Here is a 27,650-nt window from a genome sequence, read left to right on the forward strand (position 1 = left end):
ACCTAATCCTAAAGCTTTATTTTTGTGCCCTGTCTCCTGCGGAGCCGCTATTCCCCATGGTCCTGACGGAGTCCCCAGCATCCACTACGGACTACGAGAAATAGAATTATCGGTAAGTAAATTCTTATTATATATATATATATATATATATATATATATATATATATATATATATATAGTATCCTTCCCCACCTGTGGCTCAGGTGTTAGCGGCGAAGGAACAGGCGGCACTCCATGGACTTGTGAAAAAACTTGTTTAGTATTTAAAACATGGTGACAACAGATAATAAGAATTTACTTACCGATAATTCTATTTCTCGTAGTCCGTAGTGGATGCTGGGGACTCCGTAAGGACCATGGGGAATAGCGGCTCCGCAGGAGACTGGGCACATCTAAAGAAAGCTTTAGGACTACCTGGTGTGCACTGGCTCCTCCCCCTATGACCCTCCTCCAAGCCTCAGTTAGGATACTGTGCCCGGACGAGCGTACACAATAAGGAAGGATTTATGAATCCCGGGTAAGACTCATATCAGCCACACCAATCACACTGTACAACTTGTGATCTGAACCCAGTTAACAGCATGATAACAGAGGAGCCTCTAGAAAAGATGGCTCACTACAGTAACAACCCGATTTTTTGGTAACAATAACTATGTACCAGTATTGCAGACAATCCGCACTTGGGATGGGCGCCCAGCATCCACTACGAGAAATAGAATTATCGGTAAGTAAATTCTTATTTTCTCTAACGTCCTAAGTGGATGCTGGGGACTCCGTAAGGACCATGGGGATTATACCAAAGCTCCCAAACGGGCGGGAGAGTGCGGATGACTCTGCAGCACCAATGAGAGAACTAACGGGCCTCCTCAGCCAGGGTATCAAATTTGTAGAATTTTACAAACGTATTTGCTCCTGTGCAAGCTGAATTGTACTACAAATCCAACGAGCAATAGTCTGCTTAGAAGCAAGAGCACCCAGCTTGTTGGGTGCATACAGGATAAACAGCGAGTCAGATTTCCTGACTCCAGCCGTCCTGGAAACATATATTTTCAGGGCCCTGACAACGTCTAGCAACCTGGAGTCCTCCAAGTCCCTAGTAGCCGCAGGCACCACAATAGGTTGGTTCAGGTGAAACGCTGAAAACCACCTTAGGGAGAAACTGAGGACGAGTCCTCAATTCCGCCCTGTCCGAATGGAAAATCAGATAAGGGCTTTTACAGGATAAAGCCGCCAATTCTGACACGCGCCTGGCCCAGGCCAGGGCCCACAGCATGACCACTTTCCATGTGAGATATTTTAACTCCACAGATTTAAGTGGTTCAAACCAATGTGACTTTTGGAACCCAAAAACTACATTGAGATCCCAAAGTGCCACTGGAGGCACAAAAGGAGGCTGTATATGCAGTACCCCTTTTACAAACGTCTGAACTTCAGGGACTGAAGCTAGTTCTTTTTGGAAGAAAATTGACAGGGCCGAAATTTGAACCTTAATGGACCCCAATTTCAGGCCCATAGACACTCCTGTTTGCAGGAAATGTAGGAATCGACCCAGTTGAATTTCCTCCGTCGGGCCTTACTGGCCTCGCACCACGCAACATATTTTCGCCAAATGCGGTGATAATGTTTTGCGGTTACATCCTTCCTGGCTTTGATCAGGATAGGGATGACTTCATCCGGAATGCCTTTTTCCTTCAGGATCCGGCGTTCAACCGCCATGCCGTCAAACGCAGCCGCGGTAAGTCTTGGAACAGACAGGGTCCTTGCTGGAGCAGGTCCCTTCTTAGAGGTAGAGGCCACGGATCCTCCGTGAGCATCTCTTGAAGTTCCGGTTACCAAGTCCTTCTTGGCCAATCCGGAGCCACGAATATAGTGCTTACTCCTCTCCATCTTATCAATCTCAGTACCATGGGTATGAGAGGCAGAGGAGGGAACACATACACTGACTGGTACACCCACGGTGTTACCAGAGCGTCTACAGCTATTGCCTGAGGGTCCCTTGACCTGGCGCAATACCTGTCGAGTTTTTCCCAACGGTTTATAATCATGTGGAAGACTTCCGGGTGAAGTCCCCACTCTCCCGGGTGGAGGTCGTGCTGAGGAAGTCTGCTTCCCAGTTGTCCACTCCCGGAATGAATACTGCTGACAGTGCTATCACATGATTTTCCGCCCCGCGAAGAATCCTTGCAGCTTCTGCCATTGCCCTCCTGCTTCTTGTGCCACCCTGTCTGTTTACGTGGGTGACTGCCGTGATGTTGTCCGACTGGATCAACACCGGCTGACCTTGAAGCAGAGGTCTTGCTAAGCTTAGAGCATTGTAAATGGCCCTTAGCTTTAGGATATTTATGTGAAGTGATGTCTCCAGGCTTGACCATAAGCCCTGGATATTCCTTCCCTGTGTGACTGCTCCCCAGCCTCGCAGGCTGGCATCCGTGGTCACCAGGACCCAGTCCTGAATGCCGAATCTGCGGCCCTCTAGAAGATGAGCACTCTGCAACCACCACAGGAGGGACACCCTTGTCCTTGGTGACAGGGTTATCCGCTGATGCATCTAAAGATGCGACCCGGACCATTTGTCCAGCAGGTCCCACTGGAAAGTTCTTGCGTGGAATCTGCCGAATGTGATTGCTTCGTAGGAAGCCACCATTTTACCCAGAACCCTTGTGCATTGATGCACTGAGACTTGGCTCGGTTTTAGGAGGTTCCTGACTAGCTCGGATAACTCCCTGGCTTTCTCCTCCGGGAGAAACACCTTTTTCTGGATTGTGTCCAGGATCATCCCTAGGAACAGAAGACAAGTCATCGGAATCAGCTGCGATTTTGGAATATTGAGAATCCAATCGTGCTGCCGCAACACTACCTGAGATAGTGCTACACCGACCTCCAACTGTTCCCTGGATCTTACCCTTATCAGGGAATCGTCCAAGTAAGGGATAACTAAAATTCCCTTCCTTCGAAGGAATATCATCATTTCGGCCATTACCTTGGTAAAAACCCGGGGTGCCGTGGACCATCCATACGGCAGCGTCTGAACTGATAGTGACAGTTCTGTACCATAAACCTGAGGTACCCTTGGTGAGAAGGGTAAATTTTGACATGAAGGTAAGCATCCTTGATGTCCCGAGACATCATGTAGTCCCCTTCTTCCAGGTTCGCAATCACTGCTCTGAGTGACTCAATCTTGAATTTGAACCTCTGTATGTAAGTGTTCAAAGATTTTAGATTTAGAATCGGTCTCACCGAGCCGTCCGGCTTCGGTACCACAACAGTGTGGAATAATACCCCGTTCCCTGTTGCAGGAGGGGTACCTTGTTATCACCTGCTGGGAATACAGCTTGTGAATGGCTTCCAAAACAGTCTCCCTGTCAGAAGGAGACATTGGTAAAGCCGACTTTAGGAAACGGCGAGGAGGAGACGTCTCGAATTCGAATTTGTACCCCTGAGATATCACCTGAAGGATCCAGGGGTCTACTTGCGAGTGAGCCCACTGCGTGCTGAAATTCATTGAGACGGGCCCCCCACCGTGCCTGATTCTGCTTGTAAAGCCCCAGCGTCATACTGAGGGCTTGGCAGAGGCGGGAGAGGGTTTCTGTTCCTGGGAACTGGCTGAAATGAGGAATCTTTTGCCCGCTTGCCCGCTTGTCCACGAAAAGACTGCGCCTGATAATACGGCGTCTTCTCATGTTGAGAGGCGACCTGGGGTACAAACATGGATTTCCCAGCTGTTGCCGTGGCCACCAGGTCTGAAAGACCGACCCCAAATAACTCCTCCCTTTAATAAGGCAATACTTCCAAATGCCGTTTGGAATACGCATCACCTGACCACTGATGTGTCCATAACCCTCTACTGGTAGAAATGGACAACGCACTTAGACTTGATGCCAGTCGGCAAATATTCCGCTGTGCATCACGCATATATAGAAATGCATCTTTTAAATGCTCTATAGGCAATAATATACTGTCCCTATCTAGGGTATCAATATTTTCAGTCAGGGAATCCGACCACGCCAACCCAGCACTGCACATCCAGGCTGAGGCGATTGCTGGTCGCAGTATAACACCAGTATGTGTGTAAATACATTTTAGGATACCCTCCTGCTTTCTATCAGCAGGATCCTTAAGGGCGGCCATCTCAGGAGAGGGTAGAGCCCTTACAAGCGTGTGAGCGCTTTATCCCCCCTAGGGGGTGTTTCCCAACGCACCCTAACCTCTGGCGGGAAAGGATATAATGCCAATAACATTTTAGAAATTATCAGTTGTTATCGGGGGAAAACCACGCATCATCACACACCTCATTTAATTTCTCAGATTCAGGAAAACTACAGGTAGTTTTTCCTCACCGAACATAATACCCCTTTTTGGTGGTACTCATATTATCAGAAATGTGTAATAACATTTTTCATTGCCTCAATCATGTAACGTGTGGCCCTACTGGAAGTCACATTTGTCTCTTCACCGTCGACACTGGAGTCAGTATCCGTGTCGGCGTCTATAACTGCCATCTGAGGTAACGGGCGCTTTAGAGCCCCTGACGGCCTATGAGACGTCTGGACAGGCACAAGCTGAGTAGCCGGCTGTCTCATGTCAACCACTGTCTTTTATACATAGCTGACACTGTCACGTATTCCTTCCAACAGTTCATCCACTCAGGTGTCGACCCCCTAGGGGGTGACATCACTATTACAGGCAATCTGCTCCGTCTCCACATCATTTTTCTCCTCATACATGTCGACACAAATGTACCGACATACAGCACACACACAGGGAATGCTCTGATAGAGGACAGGACCCCACTAGCCCTTTGGGGAGACAGAGGGAGAGTTTGCCAGCACACACCAGAGCGCTATATATATACAGGGATAACCTTATATAAGTGTTTTTCCCCTTATAGCTGCTGTATCTTTAATACTGCTCGTAATTAGTGCCCCCCTCTCTTTTATAACCCTTTCTGTAGTGTAGTGACTGCAGGGGAGAGACAGGGAGCTTCCCTCCAACGGAGCTGTGAGGGAAAATGGCGCCAGTGTGCTGAGGAGATAGGCTCCGCCCCCTTATCGGCGGCCTTATCTCCCGTTTTTCTATGTATTTTGGCAGGGGTTAAATGCATCCATATAGCCCAGGAGCTATATGTGATGCATTCTTTTGCCATCCAAGGTGTTTATTATTGCGTCTCAGGGCGCTCCCCCCCAGCGCCCTGCACCCTCAGTGACCGGAGTGTGAAGTGTACTGAGAGCAATGGCGCACAGCTGCAGTGCTGTGCGCTACCTTGTTGAAGACAGTACGTCTTCTGCCGCCGATTTTCCGGACCTCTTCTGCCTTCTGGCTCTGTAAGGGGGCCGGCGGCGCGGCTCTGGGACCCATCCAGGCTGGGCCTGTGATCGTCCCTCTGGAGCTAATGTCCAGTAGCCTAAGAAGCCCAATCCACTCTGCACGCAGGTGAGTTCGCTTCTTCTCCCCTTAGTCCCTCGATGCAGTGAGCCTGTTGCCAGCAGGTCTCACTGAAAATAAAAAACCTAAACTAAAACTTTCACTAAGAAGCTCAGGAGAGCCCCTAGTGTGCACCCTTCTCGTTCGGGCACAGAGATCTAACTGGGGCTTGGAGGAGGGTCATAGGGGGAGGAGCCAGTGCACACCAGGTAGTCCTAAAGCTTTCTTTAGATGTGCCCAGTCTCCTGCGGAGCCGCTATTCCCCATGGTCCTTACGGAGTCCCCAGCATCCACTTAGGACGTTAGAGAAAACATGGTGTCAAAAAAAGCAAACAAATTGCAGGTATCTTGCAACGTTTCAAGGCATGGCAGCCTTTTTATCAGGTAAGTAAACCCTAGTGCTGTGAAAAAAACAAGACAAACCAGATTTTTTCACAGCACTAGGGTTTACTTACCTGATGAAAAGGCTGCCATGCCTTGAAACGTTGCAAGATACCTGCAATTTGTTTGCTTTTTTTGACACCATGTTATCCGTTGTCACCATGTTTTAAATACTAAACAAGTTTTTTCACAAGTCCATGGAGTGCCGCCTGTTCCTTCGCCGCTAACACCTGAGCCACAGGTGGGGAAGGATACTTCTTCTATATGATTATTAGGAGGGCACCCAGGCATTTTTTCATTTAATCAGAGTGCCGGATGTTTTTTCTTGTATATATATATATACATATGTATATATATATAGACAAACGGATCCTTCCCAAGTCCTATGTAGAGCTTTGTAGAAGGAAACACAGGCGGCACTCCAAGGTCTTGTGAAATAGGTCTGTATTAAAAAATTACAGCATGGTGCAAAAGCAGCTATATATATATAAAAGATGTTCAATACCCAAAAGGATAACACTTCTATGAACTAATCGTGCTTTTTTCTACTACAAAATGAAGTGCAAATATTGCATGGGTGCAAAATAAGCTGCAGAACAAACCATTTTGCACTGCAAGGCGTGCAATGCAAACTTGTTTTGTACACATGGCAAGTACTGAGCATATTATTTTTCCTCCTGCAGAACATTTTACACCCAGCTGGTCTGATTCAAAGTTTTTAGGAAATGGGCAAAATGGACTCTAGCAAAAAAAATAAAAGACCAATGAAAAACAGCATATTTCCGCTAATAAGCAGAGATTTATACAGCTCGACGGCAGTGCGCCTCCGCAGCAGCAGCATTTGTATGTGTTTGCATCTTTCTATAGCTGCATCTAAAAGTCTGCATTTGTATAGATTTGCCGTTACTGTACACAGTACACAAGTGCAGAACTTGCATAAGTGACAGAACTGTAAAGTTTGCACATAGGCGAATAGGTGTGTGTTCGTTTTCTGTACATGCAGAGAGAGAAATCACACAAAGGGGGTAATTCCAAGTTGATCGCAGCAGGATTTTTGTTAGCAATTGGGCAAAACCATGTGCACTGCAGGGGAGGCAGATATAACATGTGCAGAGAAAGTAAGATTTGAGTGGGGTGTGTTCAATCTGCAATCTAATTTGCAGTGTAAAAATAAAGCAGCCAGTATTTACCCTGCACAGAAATAAAATAACCCACCCAAATCTAACTCTTTCTGCACATGTTATATCTGCCTCCCCTGCAGTGCACATGGTTTTGCCCAATTGCTATCAAAAATCCTGCTGCGATCAACTTGGAATTACCCCCAAGATACACTAAGCAACTGTCTTTTACTCATTGGTGTCTGCTATCTGGCTCTGCTCCTAAGCATAAATCAGCCTCCTAGTTTTCATCATTTTCATTTCCAATAGGGAAGGACCGTTTTCATGTATAGTCTATTTAAATAACTGTAAATTTAAATATTTTTAAATATATACGTTATGGTAAGAACTTACCGTTGATAACGGTATTTCTCCCAAGTCCACAGGATCACATTGGGATATGATGAAGCGACACCGGATTTGCACCAATCGTCAAAGCTTTTGGCCTCCCAACATGCAACGGGGCCCGTTCATATATAAAGCACAAGGCAGGAGCATCATAGATAGCCCTAATCAGGCGAGAAGAACACATATGCACACTATTCCGTACAAGGAGGAAGAGGTTAGTGAGTAAAAGGATCCTCAAATCAGGTGCGTCAGGGTGGGATCCCTGTGGATTTAGGAGAAATACTGTTATCAACGGTAAGTTCTTACCATAACGTATATTTCTCCGGCAGGGTCCACAGATTATCCACAGGATAACACTGGGATTTCACAAAGCAATTTAGTGGTGGGGACGCTCCTGATTGGACAGGAGAATCCTTCGCCCAAATTCAGCGTCCTGAGAGGCAAAGGTACCCACGGCATAATGTCTAATGAATGTATTTTGGAAGACCATGTTGCTGCCTTACATATCTGTTCTGCTGAAGCACCATGTTGTGCTGCCCATGATGGACCTACCTTACGAGTAGAGTGAGCAGAGACATTAGCCGGACCAGGGAGATCCGCTTGAGAATATGCTTCTGAAATCATCATCCGAAGCCACCTTGCCAGTGTCTGCTTATCAGCAGGCCATCGTCTCTTGTGAAATCCATAGAGAATGAAGACATTATCTGTCTTCGTGATGGCACTGGTACGATCCACGTAGTGCCTTAAGGCACGGACCATGTCCAGCGATGCATCTCCTGCAGAAATGCCCGGTTCCTGGAAAGCCAGAACTACAATTTCTTCGTTAAGGTGGAATTTAGACACCACCTTAGGAAGATACCCAGATCTAGTTCTGAGAACTGCTTTATCTGGATAAAAAAATCAGAAATGGGGAACATGAAAATGCCCCTAAATCTGACACTCTTCTAGAGTTCCTCCTTGATGGTTAAGGTACGCTATTGTCATTGCATTATCCGAGCGGATCTGAACAGGTTTTCCCCGAAGGATGTCCTTTGCCTGAATCAGTGCCATGTATATCGCCAGAAGTTCCAATATATTTATTGGCAGGCAACCTACTTCCTTGGTCCATTGCCCCTGGAAACAAAACCTTCCTGACACTGCTCCCCAGCCCTGGAGACTGGCATCTGTTGTCAGAATTTCCCAATCTGATATCCAAAAGGGTCTCCCCTTGTCCAGATGGGATGTCTGTAGCCACCAGGCTAATGACCTTCTCACGTCCATCGTAAAGACCATAGTCTGCGTTTTTATCATCTGATGCAACCCATTCCATTTGGCAAGGATCAGATGCTGCAGAGGCCTCGAGTGGAACTGTGCATACTCCACCATGTCGAATGTTGACACCATCAATCCCATCACACGCATTGCTGCGTGAATGGATACCTTTTGACTGTGTAGCAACTCCTGAATCCTTGACATGAACTTTGGATATCTTGTTCTGAGGTAAAATTACTCTCTGAAGGCTTGAATCCACTACAGCCCACAAGTGAGTCATCCGCTGTGACGGAACCAGAGACGATTTTGCCCAGTTTATGAGCCACCCGTGCTTCTGCAGACACATTATTGTCTGTTGCAGATGACACAGGAGCAGATCCTGCGACTGTGCCAGGATTAAAAGATCGTCGAGGTATGGAAAAATTCTTATCCCCTGCTGGCGGAGATAAGCTGCCATTACCACCATAATTTTGGTAAATACCCTGGGTGCTGTGGCTAACCAAAAAGGCAGGGCCTGGAACTGAAAATGCTGTTGGAGTATAGCGAACCTGAGATACTGATGGGACCAAGCTATAGGAACATGTAAGTAAGCATCCTGGATATCCAGGGATACCATATAATGCTCTGGCTCCATGGCCAAAATGATGGAACATAAAGTCTCCATATGAAACCGAGGTACCCAAATGTATTTGTTCAGCACTTTGAGATTGAGAATGGGCCGGAATGACCCATTTGGCTTATGAACTAGAAACAGGTTGGAGTAAAAACCTTGTCCTCGTTGTGCAGGAGGAACTGGAATGATTACTCCTGACTGAAGCAATTTCTGAACTGCCTCTTGCAAAGCCCTGGCCTTCGTCTCTACCCGAGACTGGCTGGTACCAAAAAACCCTAGAGGAGGGTGCTTCTTGAAGGCAAATGCATAACCTAGAGATACCGCTTCTTGCACTCAGGCATCTGTTGTAGACTGCTGCCAGATCTGTGCAAACTGAAGTCGGCTCCCCACACTGGGATCCCCCAGGTGGAGGTCCGCACCATCAGGCTGCAGGCTTATTTTCTGTTTTACCAACCGGTCCTCTGGTAGACCAATGCTTTTTAGTCTTACCAGACTTCTTGTATTGGGGCTGCTTGCCATCACCTTTTCCTTTAGCTTTTCCTTGAGACCAAAAGGGCCGAAAAGCTGGAACTTTAGGTTTGAATTTGTATGTGGAAGGAAACTGTACCTTCTTGGAGTCTGCTTCTGACTCCAAAATATCTGTCAATTCTTTACCAAAAAGAATATCTCCAGAAGAAGGCAAAGACTCCAAAACCTTCTTAGAGATTCTGAATCAGCTTTCCACGTACGTAGCCAAACTGCTTTGCGAGCAGCTAATGTTGAAGCTGATGCCCAGGAGGCAATAGTACCCATATCCAATGCTGCTTCTTCCAAGATCATCGTAGCCTGTTTTATATGTGCTATATGGGATTTTTGCTCTCTAGATGCCATTGAAAAATCCCCTTCCAATTCATCCACCCAGGCAGCCACTGCCTTTGCCATCCAAGCTGAAACCATGACTGGCCTTATGAATGCCCCAGACAGGGAAAAAATGGTTTTTAAAAAACCATCCACTCTCCTATCCGTGACATCATTTAATGATGTTGAAGGCAGAGGTAAAATGTAGATTTTCGCACTAATCGAATCACATGTGTATCTACTTTGGGAGCCACCTCCCTTTTTAAACAATCCCCAGCTGGAAAAGAATAATTGGAATTCCATTTCCTAGGAATTCTAAACTTCTTACTGGGCATAGCCCAAGCCTCTTTCATGATTTCCGTCAGCTGATCTGACCCAGGAAACTCAGTATTAACTGTTTTGGGACGATTAAACACAGGTGCCTTGGTTTTTTAACACAGGCTCTGCTGATTCCTCTAAGAATAGAATGGCTTTTATTGCCTTAATTAACTCAGCTATATCCACTGAGCTGAGACCTTCCTCCTCCTCTTCGTATGCCGAACCAGACTTTATTGAGCTTTCATCCTCCGATGAATCCTCATCTGAAACATGTGTAGCCTGTGAGGATGAAGATTTACTTACCACTGGCTTATCAGCCTGTTTCTTTTGAGAGGATGCTGCTGGAAGTGATAAACTGCAGGTGGGAAGCTGGATGTAAGGGTTAATCATGTAACCTATTCCTGGTACAGGAGTTGGAATTATCCGCTCAGCTATACTGGATAATGTTTGTGCAAACCTAGCCCAAGGGGGATCAACCTGCACCTGAATCTGCCTTGTATTTTTCAAGAGACCCTGGTGAAAGCTAAAACAATTTGAACACAAACTATCCTGAACCAGATCCTGAGAGGTTAACCCAGCTTTGCAAGACAAACATGATATGAGTGTTGGTGTTGCTGTGAGTGTATCTTCCTCACCTTTGCCGCTCTTAGACATGATAAATAATCAATATTTACACAGTGTACTACACAATTTGTGACTGTAATCACTTTAAGATTTTTAAAGTGACTTACAATTCTACCCAGCTATGCACCAGCATTGAGGATCGGAATAGAAAAAAAAATGACAGATATTGTAAAGTCAGCAATCACACTAGCAGTCAGTCACATGTTATACATTAGTATAATAAGCAATATAAATACATAATCAATTACAAATACATTTCAAGTATGTATGAGAACATTTTACTGAATCACGTTTAAAAAGATCTACCGTATTCAGACGCATAGCGAAAGAAACAACAGTAATAGTATACAGACTCATAGGCAATAGGCACTTATCTAACTATTCGTATTTAAAAGGTAAATAGAGACTTAGGGGGTCATTCCGAGTTGTTCGCTCGCAAGCTGCTTTTTGCAGCTTTGCACACGCTAAGCCGCCGCCTACTGGGAGTGAATCTTAGCTTATCAAAATTGCGAACGAAAGATTAGCAGAATTGCGAATAGACACTTCTTAGCAGTTTCTGAGTAGCTCCACACTTACTCGGCATCTGCGATCAGTTCAGTGCTTGTCGTTCCTGGTTTGACGTCACAAACACACCCAGCGTTCGCCCAGACACTCCTCCGTTTTTCCTGCCACTCCCGCGTTTTTCCCAGAAACGGTAGCGTTTTTTCACACACACCCATAAAACGGCCAGTTTCCGCCCAGAAACACCCACTTCCTGTCAATCACATTACGATCACCAGAACGAAGAAAAAACCTTGTAATGCCGTGAGTAAAAAACCTAACTGCATAGCAAATTTACTTGGCGCAGTCGCACTGCGGACATTGCGCATGCGCATTAGCGACTATTCGCTCCGTTGCGAGAAAAAAATAACGAGCGAACAACTCGGAATGACCCCCTTAGAGCTGTATTACCCGTACTCAGTAGAGTGGGATACAGGGAGACTCACCCCGCTTCCAGGACCGATCAATACGTTTACGAACGCTGAGTGGATCCAGATGCTACTAGTGTACACTGCCGCTCTATGAACCCATAGTGAACGCAGATGCTCAGTGAACACAGATGCACCAGTCACACAGCCATCTATGCTGCGACTGGGTCCCCTTCGTATACAGCATCTCAGACGGAAGCGGAAAAACAGTTCATGGCGGGAGACTCGGAGGAAACTGGTCATGAACCAGGGAGAGGGGCGACCAGGACTTCCCACTGCTGACATCAACCCTAGGGATCACGGCCTCATACTATTCCTGGAGCCTATGATCCCTAAGGCCTAGTCTCCTCCCAAAACAGTGCGGCTGTGTCTGTATTCCCCTTCTAAGCGGACCCGATGCCTTACCTTCTCCCCGTGCTCCGGCCACAGCTTGGTCACGTCTGCTGGACCTGCTAGTATATCCGACACAGACACCCGCCGAAACAGCACTGTACTCGTGGGTAAGGGTTGTCACGACCCGGCGGAGAGTTGTTGGAGCGACTCTTTCTAAGGTACATATAAGACGCTTTTAGAAAAATCACTCAAGACAAAAGAGTAAGACTATAAAAATAAAATAAGAAAGCTTAGGGCTGCTAAAAACCAGCAGCCCTCTGACCATGGTCCGGCTCCTGCCGCACCAAACAAAAAACAACTGATTTGCCTGAGCCAGGCGCGGGAATATATGGACAGGCCCGTTGCATGCTGGGAGGCCGAAAAGTTTTGACCGATTGGTGCAAATCCGCTGTCGCTTCATCATATCCCAATATTATCCTGTGGATAATCTGTGGACCCTGCCGGAGAAATTGTTGTTATACAGGATTTTCTTCATCACAAAATTTGATAAAGCCTCCCTAAACAAGATGCCAAATTGATTATGTCAGTAAAACACTTCAGCTAATTGCCACTTGCACATTATTGGTGATAATACATTGTGTGATATGGCATGATATGACCTCATTGAGAACTAATCACAACTTCCGGCTGATGTGGGGTATACAAATGAAAACAGACATATTTAAAAATTATTGATCACAACATGCATCTAAGTAACTACCAGTTTGCTGGTGCTCCAGGAATGCTGCTTCCTGGTGCTGGTACTAGCACTGCATTCCTCTCTTCCGTTAGGCCCACCCACTGCTCGACCAGTCTTGCTTCCCGCTCAATATCATCCTCACTTTTCTCTAGAAGAAGAATAACCATTTATGTCACTATAGTAAAGGGTAAATGTCAATGTGCAAAACAATTTAATGTTTTACAAGCATGTGGGCTTGTTATCTAAAACTAACCAAATGTACTCTCCAAAAGTATAGAACTTACCACCAAATTGCTATCACATAGCTCTAGAACGGGGCTACCCAATAACAAAACTTCCACCACAATAACGATATTAAAATATTGTCAGATTGGTATTAAACACATAATATCACATATATTGTCCATCACTATTCCAGAAACTAGTTCTGTCAGAATATATGAACTAAGGTATGTATTTATGTTGAAGACACCCAACACCGCTTTTGGGAAAATTGTATTCAAATATACATATGAATCATGGTGGTAGTCTTATGTTAACCTACAAGGCAAGATGCATGAGCTAGAAAGTGAAGACTCAGGGTCAGATGTAATGATTACCGAGATAACCGGAGGTGCGAGATGCCGGCCGATCTCGGACGTTTTTTAAAGGTACAATCACTTACAAGGCATAACCATGCGATCTTGGGTGTCATTACATTTGGCCACCAGAATCAGGCACTTGAATTGGAATTATCCAACAAGGAAATACATGGGGCATACCCAACAGAACATAAGATTTTTCCCACAAAACTTAATGTGAGCATCATGCCCAATTATCCATTACTGCAGCTAAGCAAGCTCCTGAATATCACGCTATCCAATATTTCTAGCATAAACCTGCAGGATATTTAAAAATAAAAAATTCGGGAAATTAGCCTGTACCCTAAAAAACTTCAAATAAATATCGGGTAACAGTATATGTTTTTTTTTTTTTTTTTTAAACACATTTTATTGGATGGATCATGAAATAAGTACAATGATAACGTAACAGAACACCCGAACATCTTGGGTGCTTAAAGAGCAGATATAATTACAGTGAATTGTTACAACAACAGAGTAGATCCGATTTTTGTTTTTTATGTTTTCCCATGTTTAGAGATTCAAGTCAAAGCATAAGAAATGGGATACTCTCGGCAACGGGGTGGCCTTCCGTCAAAGAGAGTCAGCAGAGGAAATAAGAGGAAGAGAGTGCTCAGATAGCGAGCAGGGGGGAACCGGGGAGCATAGGAGGCTGGGCACCTCCGGTTGGAGAGAAGAGAGGGGGGAGTAGAGAGAGGGTGGTGGGGTGGAGGAGTAGCCCTCGGAGGCAGGGGGTGAGTGCGGCTTTGGCATGCGATGTCAGGTTATAAATGGGGAGGGGGCCTGTTGTAAAGTTAGCCACGGGGACCATACTTTATCAAATCGCTTCGACGTGTTACGAATGACTGCAGTCATGTATTCCATTTTGTGGATATACCATATCCGGGAAATTATCACCGGCATTGGTGAAGGGGTCGGGTTCTTCCAGTCTGTGGCAATTTGGCAAGTCATTGCCGAAACTATATGTCGGAATAGTTTGTTTTGGTGTCTATTGAGGGTGGGAAGAGTCATGGGGAGCAAGAAGTATTGGGGATCGGAGGAGATGGAGGTGTCAAATAGGCGCGAAAGCAAAGTGATGAGTTCACTCCATATTTTATGAATTTTGGGGCAAGCCCACCAAATGTGTAAGAATGAACCAGTGTCCGTACAACCCCTCCAGCATCCATCTGGGGTGCCGGGGAACATAGTGTGTAGACGGGCAGGGACGTAGTACCATCGGTAGAGTAATTTATAGATATTTTCTTTAATTCTTACACATATGGAGCTGGAAGCCGCATTGTCCCATATATCTACCCAGTCCTCATTGTCTATTGTTAATCCCAGTTCTTTTTCCCATGCCGATTCGTGAGGGGCCCGGGATGTTGTGGGGAGGTCGTCCAGGAGGGCGTATATATCTGATATGAGGCCTTTAGTGTTGGTGCGTTTCCAGCTAATGTATTCGAAGGGGGATAGGTGTCTGTAGAGAAGGGTAGTGGTAATGGTGGAGTGGAAATGTCTAATTTGCAGATAGCGAAAGAAGTCTGATGAGGGGATTACTGTTCCTTCACAGATATCTGTGAATTGTGGGAAAGTAGCTGTGGAGGTGATATCATTAACATATAGTATGCCACTCGAGCGCCAAGATGTATGCGTGGCTCCACTCATGCCTGGCGGGAAGGCTGGGTTGTGAAATAGCGGAATTAGTGGGGACGGGTATGGGGCCAGGCTGAACCGTCTATTTGTCAGGTCCCAAATCGCTAAGGAGCGACTTACTACAGGGTGCGATAAGGCCGCACGGGGACGCCGGTTCCGGTGTAGCCACATTAGAGAGGATAGCGTGGCTAGACCTGTCTCCTCCGCCTCTATCCCCGCCCAGACCTTCCGTGTCCCGCCCTCGTTGCACCATTGTGCACATTGAGCGAGTTGCGCGGCATAATAGTATTTCTTAAAGTCCGGGATACCCAGTCCGCCTCCTCTGGAGGGGCGTTGGAGCAGTTTAAGTCTGACTCGGGGACGTTTATGGTTCCAAATAAAAAGGGAGGATTGGCGTTGTAGGGTCTTGAAGACGTAGGTAGGGACGTAAATCGGGAGGGTCTGAAATAAGTACAGGAGTCGGGGGAGCACGCTCATCTTAACGGAGTTAATTCTGCCTATCCATGATATAAAATAACTGGACCAATCCACCAAGTCCTCCTTAATTGTCCGTAATAAACGGGGGTAATTTGCTTGGAAAAGTTGGTGGTGATGGTGGGTTAAGAATACACCAAGGTATTTAATTTTCTTGGTATGCCAGTTACAGGGGAGGGTAGTTTGAAGGTCCTGTTTAAGAGCTGCCGGGATATAAAAGTTGAGGACCTCTGTTTTGTTCACGTTTATTTTATAGCCAGAGAGCTGTGAGTATAAATTGGTCTCGGAAAGAAGAGCGGGGAGAGATTGGGCCGGGTCAGTGAGGGAAATCAGGACGTCGTCGGCATATAACGCTATCTTGTATTCAGAAAGGCCTGTGGGTATTCCATGGATAGCACTGTTATTACGGATCCTTGCTGCTAGGGGCTCCATGACTAGTGCAAAGATTAAAGGGGAAAGGGGGCATCCCTGCCTGGTGCCATTAGTGATTCCAAAACTGGAGGAGGAGACACCGTTAACCATAACCTGGGCTGACGGGGAACGGTAGAGTGCTTTGATTCCCTCTAGAAAGTTTCCGGAGAATCCCATTTTGTCAAGGACTGCAAAGGCAAAAGACCACGATATGCGGTCGAAGGCCTTCTCCGCGTCAAGAGCCAAAATGAGAGAGGGAAGTTTCCGTTTTTGGATTGAGTATACTAGATCTATTGCCCTTCTGGTGTTGTCAGACGCCTGGCGTCCAGGGATGAAGCCAACCTGGTCCGGATGGACCAGGCCGGGCATCAAGGGACCCAGGCGGTTAGCTAGTATTTTCGCGTATATCTTCAAATCAACATTCAGTAATGAGATTGGTCTGTAGTTTAAGCAACTAGTCGGGTCTTTGTCAGGCTTTGGGATTACCACTATATCTGCCCGGGTCGTCTCCGGTAGGAAGGAGGTTCCCTCGAGGATACCGTTAAATAGGGAGGTCAGGTGTGGTGCCAGTTCCTTCGCGAAGAGTTTATAATATTGGGCTGTGAAACCGTCCGGCCCTGGAGCAGCCGACGAGCGCATAGAACGTATGGCGGCTATTGTCTCCTCCTCTGAGATTCGACTATTAAGGGCTTCCAATTGATTGTCAGATAGGGTTGGGAGGGGGGTGTCAGATAAGTATGAGCGTACTCCCCGAGATCCGTCAGGAGACAGCAGGGGCGGGTCAGGTAGGTTATAAAGGGAGCTATAAAACAGACGAAAATCTTCGGCCATCAGTTCAGGGTCATATGTATAGGTACCCCTTTGTGACGAGTACAATTTATCTATTGCGCCCAGTGCCTGCTTACGACGAAGTTTGTTGGCTAGTAGGGTATCTATTTTATCCATTTTGTCGTAAAACTGTTGTTGCAGCTTCCGAAGAATTAGTGCCGCACGTTTGGATAGGAGGGTGTTTAGTTGTCCCCGGAGGGAGTCTATCTGAGTGAGTAAAGAGGGATCGGGGGATACTTTGTGTTTGGATAGTAAGGTGGCTATTTCTGCTTCAAGGGAGGCTATCTCCTGTGCTGCTTTTTTCTTAATTGCCGATGATTTTGCTAACAGGATGCCGCGGATCGTAGCTTTGTGAGCTTCCCAAAGGGTATTAAATGGGATGTCAGGCGACATATTTTCGGTGAAATAGTGTGTGATCGCTAATCTAGTTTCCTCTAGTGCAGAGGGGTGTTGTAGAAGCGAGTCGTTAAGACGCCATTTGTATTTCCTATGAGGCGCTCGGTGTATATCTATGAGGAGGTAGACCCCAGCGTGGTCCGTCCAAGTCAGTGGTGTAATGCCCGTATCCGAGATCAGAGGCACTAGGGCAGAGGAGATGTGGATCATGTCAATCCTGGAATAGTGTTGATGTGGAGCTGAGAAGTGTGTAAAATCTTTGATGTGGGGGTGTTGGGAACGCCAAGTGTCACAGAGGCCGTGGAGTTTCATGGTGGCGGTAAGTGTGCGGGAAGCCCGGGGGAGAGTTGTCATAGAAGCGTGGGGCGGAGGGCTGGATCTATCTAGCAAGGGGTCAATTATGGTATTAAAGTCGCCACCCATGATAATGCTTCCCTGTGCTTCTCGTGATAGGCGTTTGGAGAGAGAATCAAAGAACAGAGATTGGTCTTGATTGGGGGCGTAGACGGAGACCAAAGTGAGAGCCTGAGAACGGAGGGTACCCATTACCATAAGGAACCGTCCATCTGGGTCTATCACTGTCCTGGAATGGATAAACGGGATATTACGATGAACTAAGATGGCCACACCCCGTTTTTTACAGTCTGCTGAGGCAAAATAGGACTGGGAGAACCATTTGCCCATCAGTCGGGTGTGGGGACCGGTGAGGTGTGTTTCCTGTAGGAGTGCTATGTCGACTTTCTCACGTCTGCATGCACTCAGGAACACGGTACGCTTCCTAGGGGAGTTCAGGCCATTTACATTGACCGAGAATATTTTAAGAGACATGATTATTTATGTGGGGAAGTATGGCGCGTTGCCGGGTATAGTCCAGCGAGGTACAATTTGTGCCAGGCGAAGGCCACCCCTCCGGGCCAAGCGAGAGAGGGAGCGGGGAGGTCGAGTAGAGGCCACCAGAAAAGAGAGAAAAGGAAGAACATAGAGAAGAAGAAGAAGAGATGCCCCAAATGGGGAAACATCCCTGTGTTTGTGGGTCCCATTCAGGGGCCGCACGGGGAAAGCATCGAATAAGTAACATTATTAACAACAGTAAGGGATTATGGGGGGGTAACTGAGCTACCATGTGGGAGGGTATGAGTCTCCCGGGCCGCAAGGGCTGAGGATGGCTATAACCATTTTACATTTATGGCAGACATACTAGAATATAGGACTCTGAGAACTGTGTCCAGACAACAAAAACGCTAACACAAAAACAAAAATAGGAAGGGGGAGGGGAGGGTAGGGGGGGAGGGAATTTGGAAAGAGGGAGGAGGAAGGGAGAGAGAGGAAGAAGAAAAGAAAAAAAAAAAAAAGGGGGGGGGGGGGGGACGGTGAGGGGAGGGGGGAATACCACAGGGGTGTAAACAGTCAAAACTTGATTATAACAGCATTAACCGATGATAGTTACGATACTGGTCTTTGAGCTGAGGCCGGATTCTCCACTGCTCTCAATCATGAGTTGTGGAGGCGCGGCATCGTCAGTTCATGCACTATACACGTCGGGGGGATTTCCCCAGTTCAGGGGGGATCCTTGTCCACATTGCGCTGTCGGGTCACCCGCGTCCAATCAGGAAGAGGGGGTTGAGGGTGTGGCGGTTTAGATGATGAGGCCGCCATGTCGTCTTCAGCTGATGTTGGGAGAAGATCTAGCTTTGCCAACAGTTCCTGTCCTTGGGTTAGGGTCTTGACCGAGTGGATAGTGTTATTAACCGAAACGTGTAAATGGAAGGGGAATCCCCATCTGTATCTGATCTGGTGTTGTCGCAGGATCCGGGTGACCGGCTGTAGGTCTCGCCGTTTTTGGATGGTGGAGGGTGCCAGGTCCTGAAAGATCTGCAACTGCGTGCCTTTGAACAGGATCTCCGATGAGTCTCGAACGGAGGACAAAATTTTCTCCTTTGAGCGGAAGTAATGGAAACGGACGATAACATCCCTGGGCGGTTGGGCGGGAGGTGGTTTTGCCCGGAGTGCTCTATGTGCCCTGTCGCAGAGGCATTCTTCGACCGTAAGGTCCGGTACCAAGTATGTGAAGAATTCTCTCAAGAATGTTGGTAGCGATGGGCCGAGGATCGATTCTGGGACGCCGCGTATGCGCAGATTATTTCTACGCGAGCGATTTTCTTGGTCCTCTTGTCGCTCCTTGAGGGTCTCCATTTCCTCGTGTAGTCTAGCGAGTTCACTGTCAACGCGATGTTGGGAGCGGCAGAGATCGTCTGTCTTTGTTTCCAGTGCGTCCGTCCGGTTACCGAGATTTGTAAGGTCCGATTTAAATTCAGCTATAGCGTTCGAGAGTTCCTGCTTGAACGCGGACTGCACTCCCTCCAGTAGGCTCGACATGACCGCCTGTATCTGGGGATCAATACCCGCTTCCGAGAAACACGGGGAGGCGGGGGAGCTTGCGGTCATGGCAGGGTTCTGTGGGCCCTTGGTCTTTGAGCCAAAGAAGTTGGTCGGAGCTTGTGTTGCTTTTTTGTTTTTGGACATAGTGGTATGTATCAAACAAGGAGGGTAGGAGTGGGGGTAAAAAAAAGAAAAAGGGAATAAAAATTATTGATGGGAGGACATAGGCGAGAGCCCGTTTAATGAGCAAGTAATCTGGTCAGGTCCGATCCTCCAACCGCGGGGCTGGGGTGCCAGAGTGTTATATATGGAGTCCGACCATTTAGCTATGGCACATGTAATATATTATTATTTTTGCGCTAAATCATCTTGCGAGTCGTCTTAAGGATAGGACTGGGATGTATGGATCCGAGTGTCATAACGCTGAGACCGTGTCTTTTCCAAGCGCCAGCTCCGCTGTCGGGGCAGATCGCAGTCTAACCCCCTAGTCAGTGGCCCGGTCACTCATGGTTGGTATTAAAGCATTTCCATAGCCGTCGCCGGCGGCGGTGTAAACAGAATCTGGACTCCTGCCGAGGCAAGGAGTGTGTGGTATAGTGCGGCTTTTCTTTACTCTGACTATATGCCAGAAAGTAAAATGGCGACTCTGGGTTCCTGTCGTGGGTTTTTTATGGAGCAGGAGTGCAGATAAGAAATAGGTGCTGTGAAGACAGTAGGTACTCACAATGTTCCGGGATGGCTGGGTGCTGAAGGCAGTGCAGCCTTTTTTGGCTGTGCTGTAGAGACTTCTATTGTTGCAGGTGTGCACAGCTTTTCCCGGTTAAAGCTCCAGGATTCCAAGATGGCCGCCGCAGCATTTATGGAGCAGCTTCTCTCCTCACTTTCACCCCTTATGTGGCTGCCTGAGGGTGTTGTGGGGTGTCCAGCCTCGCTTATGGGGGAGATCCGAGGTCAATGGGAGCTCGTCGCGGCCGCGTTTCGCTCCCGGAGCTCACGGCCGAGTCGTCCCCGAACTCTAGGCCCCGGCTACAGGGTGCGTGATAGGACGCGGCGGCCGGAGGTAGCGGGGGGGCTGCAGGCCCGTTTCAACAGTCGCACAGCTCCGCTGGAAGGGTCCACAGAGGGAATAAGGCCACTGTAGGTCGTTACCGACGTTCCGGCAGGAGGGAGATGTGGATCCCGGATCCCGCGGACGGCCCCCGGAGCTCGGCCCCGCGACGTGCAGAAATTGAGGCCCCGGCTTCACTGGAGGGGGAAGGCCGCAATCCGCAAGGGCAGCCAAGGCCACCCTCCGACTCCGCAGCACGTTCCCCCTGGCCGGGTTGATATGAACAGAGGCAGTGAGGCAAGTGCAGGGGGCACCAGGGCACCAAAGGGGGTGATTTTAGAGCTTATATCGGCCCATTAACAGTCAGGCCATGTAATATCTTTTATGTAAGTGAAGGTGTTTTCCACCATTAATTTATCTCAAGTTAACCACCAGGGGGAGCCCTTGGCTGGGGTTCTGCTATGGAGCCTGTGGTTTTATGAACCCTGGTGTCTGCCGGGCAATGTGTCCGAAGGGACCCTGGATGAAAACTAGGCCGTAGCCTGCACGAAGGGGGTATGGGTCCCCTCCAGCTCCAAGAATCCAGCCCCAGAAGCAGAGATGTGACCAAACCCCCCCCAGCAGCCAAGCAGGAGCGAGGTGGCGGGGAGAGAGTGTGTGCTCTCGCTTGTCCGGCGGGGCAGCGATCCCCGGCCAGGGCAAGTGTCCGGGAGCGCAGCGGGTCCCGAGGCCCAGGCGGCGTGTGGCAAGAGGGGGTGGCGCGTCTCCCCCTAATGATGGTCCGGCGGCCTGGCGGTCCGGGCGGGTGAGGCCTACGCGTCACGGAGCTGCAGGTCAGTGTGAGCGGCCGGGGTGACGACCGCAGGGTTGGCTCCAGCTATGGAGCGACAACAGTATATGTTTTACAGACCTGAAGTAAAAAATAGTTTTAGCTTTTACAGTGTTAAAATGGCTAATTATTAAAAAAAAAATTTAAAGGAAAAATTATAAAAAGCACATTTTTTTTCCATTTAAATACTTTCGTTAAATTTGGAGCGCATAAAAATGTTTAAAAAATAAAGATGATTTTGAGGTAATTTGATGCAACGTTAGTTTAAAATAAAAAATTAAAAATAACCCCTGCAACCCCAACCTGTGTAAAACACCTGGCCCATCTCTGCACCTCTCTACAGTCTATATCTTTTAACCCATTATTCTGCACTTTGAAGAATTTCACCCCAATAATGACATGTAATTATTGGCCCAATTAAGCTAACTCAAAACTTCCAGCTGCCTAATTAGTAATGGAGGGAAGGGGGAGGTTTGTCCAAGGGGTTTTTAACCAAGTACTGCCATTTTTACTTTAAAATAACAATTTTCCAAAGTTTGAATCTGCTCAGCAGCTGCAACAAAAAAGCAGCGTTAATTCCTAAAAAAAAAATTCACTTTGCTAAAATTCTTGTATCTAATCTAACAAAATGACTGTGTTCAATTGAATATGCCCCACGATTTACATTGAAGCCACTCCACCTTTACACATTGTCAAAAGGCACAAAACTTATACTTTTAACACTTTAAATCATTTTATTTTGCAAGACAGCATAACGTTATAGAACCTTCAAAATATAAATATAATTTTTTTTTATATATATATATGAGAGAGATTGAGTACAAATACAGTATATACACACAATAGGATGTACAGTATATATGGATACATTCCTAGCTGAGTCATCATTGTTCAAAAAATATGGAATGAATGGCACAAGTGGTACTGTAGTTTTTATTATTTCTAAAAATTTCTGGTCGTGATCTCATTATTTTAATTATACTCTGCATTCTCACACAACTACAGTAATATTTCTTTGAATACTTCACTTGCATTAAAATGGACAAAAGTGTTTAATTTCATTTAAATTAACCTTGTTTATTGATAATTTTCTGAATTTGTTCATCCAAATATTCCCTGCGTTTTATCAGTGCGTCTGACCATCTTTCACGTACACAGTTCAAATCCTCCTCCTGTTTGAAAGATACAAATAAGTTTAATGTTTTACTTTCTCTAAGTTTGATTTAATCTTTTGCTACATGAATTAAATGAAAAATTAACAAATGATGCCATTAAACAGTTTTTTATGTTGCTATTTTTGCTAAACTAAATAAATATATAGAGGGGGTGGGGAAAATATCAGATGCTTAAAATTCGTACAGTGATCAACTTCTTAAAAGAAAAAAACGAAATAAATTAAAAAAAAGCAGTATTGTTGCTGAATTAGAGGTAGCATGCATATTTTGGACATATTTAATATTTTAATTTAGAAACTTTAGATCTGTTTGCATGACTCAAGCAACAAATATAATGGAACACATAAAAAAACACTATTTGCTTTACTGGTAGCTTATATAAAAAAAAAAATATATATATATATATATATATATATATACATACACACATATATAAAAATATGTTTAATGGCAAAAAGGTTGGAATGATAGTGAGCCTTCTATTTTTCTTAAGGTATCAAAGAAAAACAGGTGAACGCAATATCACCATTAGTTCTGCATACAGCTTCTTGCGAAATAGATTATCAGCAGAACCATCTGTAAATACTTGTTTTCATGCAAATTAAACCCCGCCATGCATCATGCCTTGTGTTTGCTGGTGTCTTGTGAGAATGGTATAAAGCTTTAATGTGTGGTCAGCCAATGGTTAGTGCATTTGTGATCTAGCATATTAGTCTTTTTTTCATGTTATTAAATGGACATGTTCCATTTTATCCTCCCAAATATTATTTTACATTTATGGAACATGTTCCAGTTTGGATCTATGTATACAAAGCTGAGTGCTCATTCCTAAAATATAGACTCTGCAGCTGTGAATACGTCCCTGGAACAATAGTTATGCTGTTGTGGACAGATGCCTCTTATATGGCAGGACCAAGGTTAAAACATTCATATCCCGTTCTTGCATATGTGAATTGCCATGGCGATTGCTCCTTCACCACAGCTGTATATAGACTTGACCACATGATTACATCCAAAATTGGTATGTGAATTGCATATATTGTTTAATTTACAGGTATCCACCAATTTCAGCAAATAAATGGCATGCAGTATCCTGAATATGCACTATTTCCTTGTATACTGCCACCTTTACTAAAAGCTTCCAGCCTATTGTATGGAATTGTGTTAGAAAGCGTTATACACAGTGACAAATCTGTGAGAAGTTTAGATGCTGGTTCAGTGATGACAGTAGTGATTTTTCAAGCTCCCCTTTCCCAGCTCCACAAGCTTTTCCCCAGCACCCTCTTTCCCAAGTAACTCTCCCCACGCTCCACAAGATCTTCTCCCCCTGTTCCATATTGTGGTGCAGAGCAGAATTTTGTCCCATGCCACGGGATTAGAAGAAGCCACTGTAATAATACCTGGTAACTATCCATATCATCACCACCAACATCATCCTCTTTCTGGTAGGAGAGAATACATGATGTAAACAGAACATGCATGGCTTAGATCATATAGTAACAAATCTAGGTGCAGTAGCACCATAAATGTATTCACAATGCTAAACAATGGTGTAAGAGAGAAAACATATAAGAATTAGAAGGGCTTAGCCTGTCTGATGAAGAACATCCAGCTGTTCCAGATGCATCAACACATGTATTCTTGAACAGGAAGATGGATAAGTACAAGTTCATAAGCATTAAGTTACCTACATTCAGTTCTGCACTGCAGCATTAGTTCAGTAATTTATTAATTGCGTATTGATGGCTTGAATTATTGTACACATAAAGAATTGAGCACTTTTTGCCCCTCAATAGAACATAATAGGTAAAGTTATGAAGCAGCAGCTATTCTAAGAATACCTATTTGATTATTTCAGTGGTTCTCAAACTTTTTGGAACCATGGCACCCTAGAGTATCAGAATTATTTTCACAGTAACCTCAAGGCTAAAAGTTTAATTGTGTGGTGAGGGACAGGATTTGTTTGCTTGTCCACATATTATATGTCTGACAACCAACAGCACTGGTTTTGCCTATTACATTGACCATAAATCATTTTAATTGGTCATAGACCACCAATCCAAGGCACCCCTGCAAGTGCCCTGAGGCACCCCAGGGTGCCTAGGCACACAGTTTAAGAACCACTGGGTTATTTAATTAAAGCATTTTATTTTTAAAATAATGCTTGCACCACATGCAATTATAAATATATCTCCTGGGCACTGACACAATAGTCATTTTCAACTCCCTTTTTTTTTTCTTCAGTCAATTTTTTTTTTCTGTATTCTTTTTTTTTTTTACCAGTAAATTGCCAGCTATAAATAAGGAAATAATAGTTGGAAGGAAAGAAAAGCTAAAGGATAATTCCATTCATACCTGAAAATTAATGGCATAGCCTAAACAATGGATTTTTAAACTCTGTTTAAATCCATTTCTTTGATTACATTGGGAAAGGGTCAATGCTCCTTGGCGTGTATATAATGTGAATCTGTATAAATTGTGAAGACTACCCTTTTTATAAATATACCTTTCTTAGGGAACTCCTGTGCCCAACAGGACAGAGAGTAACATAGTAACAATTTAAAAAATTGTTCATGTCTAGAAACATGTAAAAGTTAAAGAGTGTAAGAAGTGGAAGCAAAGTGGAATCGGCGAGAAGGATGGAGAATACGTTTAAAAATCCTATTTTCTCTTTCATCCAATTGTGAAATACTGTCGCCTTGTGGACATCAAAAGCTGCCCCTAAGAGAGGGTACATTCTGGAGCTGCTGTGCGCAAAAACCTTCTGCCCAAAGCTAGCCTCTTCCACTTCCTCAGATAGAGGTCTGTGATCCACGAAACGCGTCGCTTTTAGACTCCAAATAGAAAACATTAATATTGATTTTAATGCAGATTTTATTTGTACGCTTTATATTTGTTTAATTTATTTTTGTCTACATGTTTTGAACTTCTAAAACTGTTTTTTTTTCCAATGTTATTAAGTGTGTCTGTTACAGGAGTTTTATACTAACAGTCGGGTTTGCGAATTTGGTAAATTTTGCGACCATTTTATAAACCGACCAAACCAAGTCAAAACCAAAGGGATTCTAAAAAACAAACAAACAAACAAAAAAAAAACAGCAGCGTTTAGAACACTTTAGTACATTGGACCAACAATCAATACTTTTACACTTTTACATAGCAACTATAGAGACCGGAGATTTACTAAAGGTTGGTTTTAAAATAGATGGAATAATAATAGCTAACTCACTTAACAATAAACCTGTGGAAGGTGAGTTTGGGAGAGGTGCTGCACAGATCACTATGAGCTGTGCAGGCTTCTTAGGGTTAACAGCAATGATAGTATTAAAATAAAAAATGCTGATGTGCACTGGAAATCTAATCCCCCTACCCCCCAACACCCCCCCCCCCCCTTCCCCCTTACTTACTGGTTAAAAGGATAGAAATGTATAGATCTATGAATAATATCATAATGTCCTCTCCTGATAAGTTCCAAACTTTTTTTATGGAATTCTGTGATATTGATACAAATCCCTTGCTGGGGCACCCTTGTTCTCCCTCCGTGACAGGTTGCCTTAGAACAGCCTGGTCCTTTTTTAGAGCCCTGGCAGTAACTCTCCTCCCCTACCCTTACTAAGTCCCCTCCCCACTTTTCCTTGTTGATCTTTTTTCCCGTCTCTTTCTTCCCTTCTCTCTTTTTCACTGGAAGGTTTTACAGCATAGATTTTCTTAGTAGGACCTTTAGAGTCTGTCTCCGCCTCGGCGGCGATCATTTTAGAGGGTTTTTTAAACTGCTATGGGCGGAAGGACCTGAGGCCCTCTAAAGCTATTGGTTTGATTACTCATTTTCGCACCCGCCCTCACCCCTTGTAATGAACAGAAGACCCTTGACAGTCAGCAGGAGACCTCTGGCAACAAGCAGGAGAACCCTGGCAACGAGCAGGAGAACCCCTGGCAAAGAGCAGGAGACCCCTTGGCAGTGAGCATGAGACCCCTGGCAACGAGCAGGAAAACCCTGGCAATGAGCCTGGCAACAAGCATGGAACCTAGAGCATGAAACCCCTGTCAACAAGCATAAAATCCCCCTGGCAAGGAGTGTAAAATCCCTGGCAACTAGCATGAGACCCGTGGCAAGAGCAGGTAATTTAAAAGTAACTAGAAGCCTTACTGTGTGGCATCATTTGTAAGGGGCATTATTGTGTGTGGGTCATAAATTGTCGTTAGGGCCATAACTGTGTGTGGCATAATGTGTAATTGGCATTACCGTATGTGGCATAATGTGTAATGGGCATTACGGTGTGTGGCATAATGTGTAATGGGCATTACAGTGTGTGTCATAAAATGGGCATTACGGTGTGTGGCATGTTGTGTAAGGGGCATTACTATAAGGAGGAAAAATTACAAACCATGTAAGGGGCATGAATCAGGATTTTTCTTCCTGTGCTGGGCAATGTTTGGGCGAGTAGGTTGCAACACTTGGGTATAAGGTAGTCTTTGTCTGCAATGCTACACCCCATACAGCGAGACCACACACCCTTTTTTGGGTGAGCGCTCAAATTCTTTATTCTTGCATAGGATAATTCTTTATTTGTACAAAGGTGCTCCACCACTGTAGCTCCTCCCACATTATCCACAGCTCCACACACCGCTGCCCACCCCCGGGAGTTCTTGAACCTGTTTTTCTACAAAAATAGCACTACTTTTGTAAACATAGTGTTGCTGATATAGCAGAACCAGTATGAAATAAAACTTTACCATAGTTTGTTACTGAGTTTATGCAGCTTGTTGAATGCTATAAGGACATGAGCTAAGATGTCACAGATAGGAATCCAAATTTATTATACATTTTATTTATTTTGCTGCTGGTGTCTCTCTTAGACTAACCTTAG

The 27,650-nt window shown here is 45.4% G+C and overlaps 1 protein-coding gene across 4 annotated transcripts in view; it reads right to left on the reverse strand.

Annotated features, from left to right (window-relative positions):
• Positions 1-27,650, reverse strand: part of KIF13A (kinesin family member 13A) — a 477,346-nt gene that overhangs the window by 97,627 nt on the left and 352,069 nt on the right. For 2 of the 4 annotated variants that reach the window (XM_063923221.1, XM_063923219.1), the window contains exons 26-28: positions 24,183-24,224; positions 22,680-22,779; positions 13,012-13,138 (exon numbers count right to left, since the gene is read on the reverse strand). In XM_063923221.1, the coding sequence (XP_063779291.1) occupies positions 13,012-13,138; positions 22,680-22,779; positions 24,183-24,224 (269 nt within the window). The remainder of the gene's footprint in view (positions 1-13,011; positions 13,139-22,679; positions 22,780-24,182; positions 24,225-27,650) is intronic. The other 2 variants (XM_063923222.1, XM_063923220.1) reach the window with 1 other exon arrangement.

The sequence above is a fragment of the Pseudophryne corroboree genome, chromosome 5, assembly GCF_028390025.1.
Source record: "Pseudophryne corroboree isolate aPseCor3 chromosome 5, aPseCor3.hap2, whole genome shotgun sequence".
In the NCBI taxonomy this organism is placed as follows: Eukaryota; Metazoa; Chordata; class Amphibia; order Anura; family Myobatrachidae; genus Pseudophryne; species Pseudophryne corroboree.